A 9,106-nucleotide genomic window follows, 5' to 3' on the forward strand; every position below is an offset into this window, starting at 1 on the left:
CACACGACCCGCTCAAGCCGTGTCCTGAGTGCGCCCCCTTTTCTGGGCTACGGAGGGTTGGGGGTTGCTCGACACTCGCCCGGTAGAACCAGGCAAAAACCTAGCCGGGGCAGGGGGGGGGGCGTTGCCTCTGCAAAGCAGGAGTCAGCGGGTCCTCAGAACATTGCCCCCCCCAAAAGAGGGGTTCCATGCCATGAAGCTGGCAGGGGGGTGGGATGGGGTGGATGTTTCAAGCCCCTCTGCTTTAAACTGGCTCTCCGTCTACTATTTGGAGTATAGGAGGGAGGGAGTAGGAATAGGAGGAGAAGGAAAAAAGAGGAGGTGGGAGGAAGAAAAGGAGGAAAAGGAAAGGAGGAAGGAAGAAGAGAGAAAAAGGAATAGAAGGACAGGAAGGAAAAGAGGAGGAGGGAGGAGGAGGAATAGGAGGAGAACAAGAGAAAAGGAAGGAGGAAAGGAAGAAAGAAGAAGAGAGAGAAAGGAATAGAAGGACAGGAAGGAAAAGAGGGAGTGGGGAAGAGAAGGAAAAGGAAGGGGGGAGAATAAAGGAAGAATGGGAGGAGGAAAGGAAGGTAAAGAAAGAAGAAAGGGAATGGAAGGAAGGAAAAAGAAGGAGAAAGAGGGAGGAAAAAGGAAGGAAAGAGGAGGAGGAAAAGGAGAAGAAAAATGAAAGGAAAAAGGAAGGAAGGTGAGAAAAGGAGGATGGAACCCTTAGAAAGGGGATACTTTGAAATTCCCGAGTCTCCTTTGGGCATCTCCTGCAATCCTTTCCTGGTTTCTATTCTATTTGGACTCAGTTTCCCAGTCCATGAAATGGGAAGAGAGCCTTTCCCCAAAGATTCTTGCTGAATTTGCATCAGGGGTTTTCCCAAACCGAGTCAACAGTGGGAATGTCCATCGAAAGTGGCCTCTTGGCTTGTCCCTTCTCTGTCTTTGGGACAAGGCTGACCCTTTAAATTTAAATTGATTTGGCTCATTCACGATTCCCTGGCAACATTTGGCTCAACTCTGAAGTCACTCTACACCAAGTCTCGCAGTTCACAAAAGTACCATTTTAGGGGTTTCATTCAAGCTTAGTTTAAAGTTGAACTCTGCTATTGCAAAAAGAAAAAGTAAATGCAGAAAAATAGAGATTCCACGAAGAAAGGTGCAAATGAGACAGCAGGAGTTTAGCTTTGCATTCTCACAACATCCTTAAACCTGGTTGGGTTTAAATGCTTGCTTGATTCACACAGTACCTTGTTTGTGGGTGGGGTGGCTTTCCCCAAATAAGTCAGCTGCTCTCCCCTAAAACCCTCTGCACCCTAAATTCTGTTATCCTGAACCCAGCTTTGACGTAATGTGTGGATGCTTTGATTTCTACTTTCCTGTGGTTTTGGATGTCATGTGAAGGCAACAAGTGGGTTTGTTTGCCCTCACAAATAAATGGATCAGAAGGAAAGTGGGCTTCTCCTTTCCGTTTGCATAAATATTTAAAAGGCATTATAAATGCATGTTTATTATTTAGTTATAAAGTCAATGTATATGGCCACCCAACTCACTCATGGTGACTCTGGACTGCGTACAAAAAATGTAACTTCGTGCAGAACTAAAACTCAAGATAGAAAAATTAAACTAATACAAAAATGAAACCGCATTCCCGAGAGGAAAATAAAACCCCATTGCAAAAATAAATTTTCAATGCAAAGATAAATTCCTAATACAAAAGTTAACTAGCAACTAACAAAAGTTAACTAACTATTGTAGGAACTAGCAATAATACGTACTACAATACCAATGGTGCGTTGTAGAACATCCCAAAATCAAGTTGAATTGGAAAGTCTGAAGGACTTCTCTTAAAAACTGAACCAAAACAAAGAAGAATGAATATCTAGGCTGAAAAGAGAAAAGAAAGACACAATAAACTTAATTTATTTAAATTTAAAAAACCGGATTGAAGCATCCGTTTGCAAGCACAGTTAAACAAAATTATTTTGAGACAAAGGGAATGGTGTGTCATTTTGACAAAGCTGGGCTGCTAAGGTCTTGCAATTGAAATATCATGTGTAAATAGATTCAGAGACCAGTTAAAAGGACAGGAATTGCAAAGAATTTAAAAAGTGACTTGTGAGGATCTCAGCCTAATGCAAAACATATTGTTAAGCGGCTCAAAATATCTATTGTTCTCTTCCCATTAATTCCCACCCAGCTTTCCTTTCTAGCCCAGCCAATGAAAAATAATGGGGGGGGGGGGGAGAGGATTAAAGTGGAAGCTGGAAATGAAGATTGCAATATTTTATCTTAAGATCCATTTTCCTAATCTGGAGACAACGTGCAGCTGAAAGAGTTTGGTGGACGTAAAACTAGAGAAAATTAAAATACTTTGGAAAGTTTCCATGTACAGGGAGCCCTCTGGCTTATGACCACAGGGAGCCCAAAATGTATGTTGCTAAGCGAAACATTTGTTAAATGGGGTTTGTCCCACTTTTCTTGCCACTGTTGTTAAGTGAATCACAACAGTTGTTAAGTCACATGGTCGTTAAAAGGAATCTGGCTTCTCCATTGACTTTGCTTGTCAGGTGGTCGCAAATAGGGGGGTCATGTGATACCCACCACCACCACAACCGTCATAAATATGAATCAGTGGCCAAGAGTCTGAATCCCCCCCCCTTCATTTCAAGGCCATGGTGAAGGACAGATCCTCCCCTGCAGGCCTTGGCAATAAGCCCATTTTACAGAGGGAGAACTGAGGCACGGAATTCCAGAGGTGGCTGGAAAGGAAAACCATCCATTTGGGTCTCTTTTCCTACATCCTGCTTCTGCATTTCTCAGGGGCTTCAGAGGACCTCCCTCGGTGGGATCTGGGAGGGGGCCTGGTTTAGCTTAAGCCCCTCCCCAGAAAGAAGGGGGTATGCTGAGCCTCTTTCTCCCCCCCCCCATTTTTTTCCTGCTTTTCAAGAAAAACATTTGACAACCATTTGTCTGGAATGGTATATAAAGATTCGTGTTTTGGGCAGGGGGTTGGTCTAGATGACCTCCAAAGTTAGGATTTCATGCTTCCTCCCCTCTCGCAGATTTCACATAGGGATTAATGGAGAGTTCATTTTTCCAGCCTCACTTCACATTTTGGCCTGGTTGATCTCTGTCACAAAGATTTGGGGTCAAAAAGTCCCTTCATATAGGTAGTCCTCGACTTACGACCACAGCTGAGCCTAAAATTTATGTTGCTAAGCAAGTGACTTTTGCCCATTTTGCAACCTTCCTTTACCATCATTAAGTGGATCACTGCAGTTGTTAAGCGAGCCACGTGGTCATTAAGTGAATCTCGCTTCCTCAGTGACTGCTTGTCAGAAGGTCGCCAGAGGGGATCGCGGGGCACTGCGACCGACATAAATACGAGTCAGTTGCCAATCGTTTCAGTCACGTGACCCTGGGGAAGCAGCAACGGTCGTAAGTGTGAAAAACAGTCAGAAGTTACTTTGAACGGTCTCTAAAATGAACCGTTCTAAGTCGAGGACTACCTGTACGTAAAAATCTCCACCCACTGCTATGTTGCGTGCAGGGATTTCTGGCTTAGAGGAAATGGCAGAAGAATTTCGGCTGCGCATGTAAGTCTGTGGGCACATATTTGTGTGTTCCAACATTGGAAGGAATCCAGAAAACATGAGTTTCATCTTATCTTGCCAAAATGCCCCAAGGCAAAACATCCTCAGTTGGAGGAAGGAGAAATCTTTCCTGGTCCCTTTCATGAATGAAGATGCTACTAGAGGTATCTTCACGGGAAGACTGACTGCTGAGAGGTGTCTGAGTCTGCTTGTCTTTCTGAGAAAATTGGCTGCCTTGTGGATGGGGCACCACCAGGAAATCTCAGACAGTGAGCAATATAGCTAAACATTTACTCTTTGAATCATTGGCCTAAACTTAGAATAACAGAGTTGGAAGGGAGCCCGGAGGTCTTCTAGTCCAACTCCCTGTTCAAGCAGGAGGGTTAAATTGTTCTCACGGTAAAAAAAAAAAATCCCTTTATTTCTAGGTTAAACGTCTCCCTGATTAGTTTCCATCCATTGCTTCTTGTCTGGCCTTCTGGTGCTTTGCAAAATAAGTTGTATCTCCCTCTTTGTGACAGCAAAGATACAAAAATGGCATTTTTAATTTTTCAATATTTGTTGCATTTTCCAAGCTTAGTGACTTTTAAGAGTGATGGACAGCAACTCCCAGAATCCCCCAGCCAGAATGCTTTAAGAGGGAAGGACTTCCACTCCCAGAATCCCCCACTCAGCAATGATTTAAGAGGGAAGGACTTCCACTCCCAGAATCCCCCACTCAGCAATGATTTAAGAGGGAAGGACTTCCACTCCCAGAATCCCCCACTCAGCAATGATTTAAGAGGGAAGGACTTCCACTCCCAGAATCCCCCACTCAGCAATGCTTTAAGAGGGAAGGACTTCCACTCCCAGAATCCCCCATCCAGCTATGCTTTAAGAGGGGAGGATTTCCACTCCCAGAATCCCCCATCCAGCTATGCTTTAAGAGGGGAGGACTTCCACTCCCAGAATCCCCCATCCAGCTATGCTTTAAGAGGGGAGGACTTCCACTCCCAGATTCCCCCATCCAGCTATGCTTTAAGAGGGGAGGACTTCCACTCCCAGAATCCCCCATCCAGCTATGCTTTAAGAGGGGAGGACTTCCACTCCCAGAATCCCCCATCCAGCTATGCTTTAAGAGGGGAGGACTTCCACTCCCAGAATCCCCCATCCAGCTATGCTTTAAGAGGGGAGGACTTCCACTCCCAGAATCCCCCATCCAGCTATGCTTTAAGAGGGGAGGACTTCCACTCCCAGAATCCCCCAGTCAGAAGGCTTTAAGAGGGGAGGGCTTCCACTCCCAGAATCCCCCATCCAGCTATGCTTTAAGAGGGAAGGACTTCCACTCCCAGAATCCCCCATCCAGCTATGCTTTAAGAGGGGAGGACTTCCACTCCCAGAATCCCCCAGTCAGAAGGCTTTAAGAGGGGAGGGCTTCCACTCCCAGAATCCCCCATCCAGCTATGCTTTAAGAGGGAAGGACTTCCACTCCCAGAATCCCCCATCCAGCATGCTTTAAGAGGGGAGGACTTCCACTCCCAGAATCCCTCAGTCAGCTGTGCTTTAAGAGGGAAAGTCTCCAACTCCCAGAATTCCCTATTGGCGTGGTTTAAGACAGCTGGACAGCTGGGGAATTCTGAAGGTTGTTCTCACTCATCTTAACATTGCCAAGTTTGAACAACTTTGTTCTAAAAGGAGGCCATGTCAAGTCAGGAGGCAAAATTTGATCCTCCATGTTCAGGAGCAGTTTATCTCCAACCAGGTCCGGAAAGGCAATTCCAGAGATAGTCATTCCACTGGAAGAAACAGTTTACAAGTAGTCCTTGATTATGACCACAACTGAGCCCAAAAATCCTGTTGCTGAGTGAAACTGTGAATTTTGCTCCAAAATTCTTGCCAATGTTGTTAAGTGAATCCCTGCAATTCTGTCAGTCATATGGTTGAGTAAATCGGGCTTCCCCATGGACCTGGCTTGGCAGTCGCAAATGCGGATCACGTGAACCCAAGACGCTGTAGGGGTGAGTTGCCAAGCGTCCGAATTTTGTTGACATGACCACATGAGGACGGTCGTTAGTGTGAGAAAACGGTCACGAGTCACTTTTTTCATGGCGGTTGCAACTTCGGAAGATCACTAAACGAATCATTGTAAGTGGAGGACTTTATTTCCAAGGCCAGGCCTTTGGAAGTCTCCAGAGGGAGACCCGGCCCCTTTTCCCCTCTCTTTATTTGGAAGAATGATGGGTGGTTATATCCTTTTGGGGAGGGGTGTGTGTGTAATACGATCTGCTCTCCTCCTGGAGTGACAGGGCAGGTTTCGGCTTAATTAGAAGAGGGGCTTGGATCTGGAGGTGGGGGGGGGAGCAGCCGGGTGGGTTTCGGGAACGGTGTTAGGGGACTCTGGAAGGAACAGAAGGCGGTTTTGTTCCTTCGGCCCAGGGTGGGGTGCAAAGAAATTCCTGACTGCCAGCTGCCTCCGCCCCAGGCAGATTCCTCCTCGCTGGACCGACGGTCGTGTTTTTCGGCAGGCAGGGGGGGGGATGCTGCTGCATTCCGAAGGTTATTAAGAGAGACCCCTGCAGGGTGGTGTCTGGGGAAGCAGAAACCCCTCGCAACCGTGAAGAACTAAAAAAAAAAAACCCCCACCCTTGCTCTTTTCTGCAGAAAATGAGTGCAGAAATTCAAAACCATTCAAAAGTCTTGGGGGAAACACACAAACACACACAAACACACACAAACACACACACTAAAGGGAGGGGGTGTATCCTGCTGAAATGCTTCCTGGTTCAGGAGGGTTCAAAGCACTTTTTCCCCACCCTGAGTTTGCAATGGAAGAAATTCACCAGTCCCATTTGGGGGGCAATCAACTACAACGCCCATCGTTCCCAATGCGGCTGGGTAATGGAGGGGGGGGCGAGGGTTGAAAGAGGAATAGTTTTTTTGTGGGGGGGGGGCATGTCTGGCAAAAGATGTGGCAAGAGAGAAGTGCTGGGCTACAAACCAGGAGATGGTGAGTTTTAGTCCTGATTTAGCCATGAAGCCAACTGGGTGACTTTGGGACAATCACCAGGAGACTGGGAGTTCTAGTTCCACCTTAGGCAAAAAGGCCAACTGGTGACCTTGGAGCCCCAACCCACCTCACAGGGTAGTTGTGTAGAGGTGGTGAGTTCCAATGATGTCTATTACTCTTCTTTGCCTTCATCCAGCTCCTTTTGTGCAGCAGAGTTTCCGGGTTTTCCCACCTGCGCTGCTTCAACTCCCAGGATTCCCCAGACAGCTATGAATTCTGGGAGTTGAAGTCCATGCCTCTTAAAGTCACCCTGTTCCATTTTCTCACCATCTGGGGTTTTAAGGGTTGGGAAGGAGAGAAAAGGATCTCAAGAGGTTGGAAATCTACGGAGTTTGCAAACCCCGATTCTTAGCTCCTGTTCTGATTCTCGGATCTGACTCTGGTTTCAGCTTCTGGCGCATCAAGGCTGCGAGAACGGGGAGGTGGCTTCGTCGGGGGAGTGCTGCACCCTGTGTCCCCCAGGATTCGGGGCACGGGTGCCTTGTGGGGGCACCAACACCGTTTGTGAACCCTGCCAAGAAAGTGAGTATCCGGTTACTTGGGGGGTGGGGGTGTAAACCAGTTTGGACCCTACGGATGTAGAACAAAACCAGTCCCGTATTCTAGAGATGGATAATAGTATAGTAGAAACTCCCAGTAGACTGGGAGTTCTAGTTCCGCCTTAGGCATGAAAGCTGGCTGGGTGACTTTGGGCCAGGAAACGTTGAGTTCTAGCCCCACCTTAGGCACGAACGTTGACTTTGGGCCAATCACCATTAGACAGAGAGTTCTAGTCCCGCCTTACGAATGAAAGCCAGGTGCTTGACTTTGGGCCAATCACCATTAGACAGAGAGTTCTAGTCCCGCCTTACGAATGAAAGCCAGGTGCTTGACTTTGGGCCAATCACCATTAGACAGAGAGTTCTAGTCCCGCCTTACGAATGAAAGCCAGGTGCTTGACTTTGGGCCAATCACCATTAGACAGAGAGTTCTAGTCCTGCCTTACGAATGAAAGCCAGGTGCTTGACTTTGGGCCAATCACCATTAGACAGAGAGTTCTAGTCCCGCCTTACGAATGAAAGCCAGGTGCTTGACTTTGGGCCAATCACCATTAGACAGAGAGTTCTAGTCCTGCCTTACGAATGAAAGCCAGGTGCTTTACTTTGGGCCAATCACCAGGAGGCGGGGAGTTCTAGTCCCGCCTTACGAATGAAAGCCAGGTGCTTGACTTTGGGCCAATCACCATTAGACAGAGAGTTCTAGTCCCGCCTTACGAATGAAAGCCAGGTGCTTGACTTTGGGCCAATCACCATTAGACAGAGAGTTCTAGTCCTGCCTTACGAATGAAAGCCAGATGCTTGACTTTGGGCCAATCACCATTAGACAGAGAGTTCTAGTCCTGCCTTACGAATGAAAGCCAGGTGCTTGACTTTGGGCCAATCACCATTAGACAGAGAGTTCTAGTCCCGCCTTACGAATGAAAGCCAGGTGCTTGACTTTGGGCCAATCACCATTAGACAGAGAGTTCTAGTCCTGCCTTACGAATGAAAGCCAGGTGCTTTACTTTGGGCCAATCACCAGGAGGCGGGGAGTTCTAGTCCCGCCTTACGAATGAAAGCCAGGTGCTTGACTTTGGGCCAATCACCATTAGACAGAGAGTTCTAGTCCCGCCTTACGAATGAAAGCCAGGTGCTTGACTTTGGGCCAATCACCATTAGACAGAGAGTTCTAGTCCTGCCTTACGAATGAAAGCCAGATGCTTGACTTTGGGCCAATCACCATTAGACAGAGAGTTCTAGTCCTGCCTTACGAATGAAAGCCAGGTGCTTGACTTTGGGCCAATCACCATTAGACAGAGAGTTCTAGTCCCGCCTTACGAATGAAAGCCAGGTGCTTGACTTTGGGCCAATCACCATTAGACAGAGAGTTCTAGTCCTGCCTTATGAATGAAAGCCAGGTGCTTTACTTTGGGCCAATCACCAGGAGGCGGGGAGTTCTAGCCCCACCTTAGGCACGAAATCCGGCTGGATGACTTTGGATCAGTGATTCTGTCTCATCCCAACCCACCTCACAAGGTTGTTGTGGAGGAAAGAGGAAGGAGAATTTGGTACGTTCAACCACCTTCTGTTATTTAGAAAGATAATAACAGTGAGATAAATAAAAAAAAAAAATTGCAAATGGATCTAGGATATGCCCAAATTACTTCCTGGGAGGGATGGGGGAAGAGTCCCCCTAATAGAAAGACCACTGCCCTGGGTAGTCCCTGTGCCCCCCCCCATCTTAAACATAAACCCCTTGGTCTTTAGTGGTAATCCTTGACTTACGATCACAACTGGGAAAATGTACATTCTAATCAAGACAGTTCTGAGTGAGCTTTGCCCCTTTTGATGGCCTTTGCCATGCTCGTTATGCGAATCACATGGTCGTTAAGAGAATCAGGCTCCCCCCTTTGTTTATTGGAAGCCAGCCGGAATGGCTGCAAACGGTGACCAGACGACTC

At 47.2% G+C, this 9,106-nt stretch overlaps 1 protein-coding gene across 1 annotated transcript in view; it reads right to left on the reverse strand.

Moving 5' to 3' along the window:
• Positions 1-7,161: 7,161 nt before the first annotated feature.
• The window catches only part of LOC309401618 (kinesin-like protein KIF9), a gene marked incomplete at its 3' end in the record, with an annotated part of 13,808 nt that continues 11,863 nt past the window's right edge, over positions 7,162-9,106 (reverse strand). The window contains exon 11 of the mRNA XM_081970685.1: positions 7,162-7,197. Coding sequence (XP_081826811.1) covers positions 7,162-7,197 — 36 coding nt within the window. The remainder of the gene's footprint in view (positions 7,198-9,106) is intronic.

The sequence above is a fragment of the Natrix helvetica genome (assembly GCF_964273705.1).
Source record: "Natrix helvetica genome assembly, chromosome: Z".
Lineage (NCBI taxonomy): Eukaryota > Metazoa > Chordata > Lepidosauria > Squamata > Natricidae > Natrix > Natrix helvetica.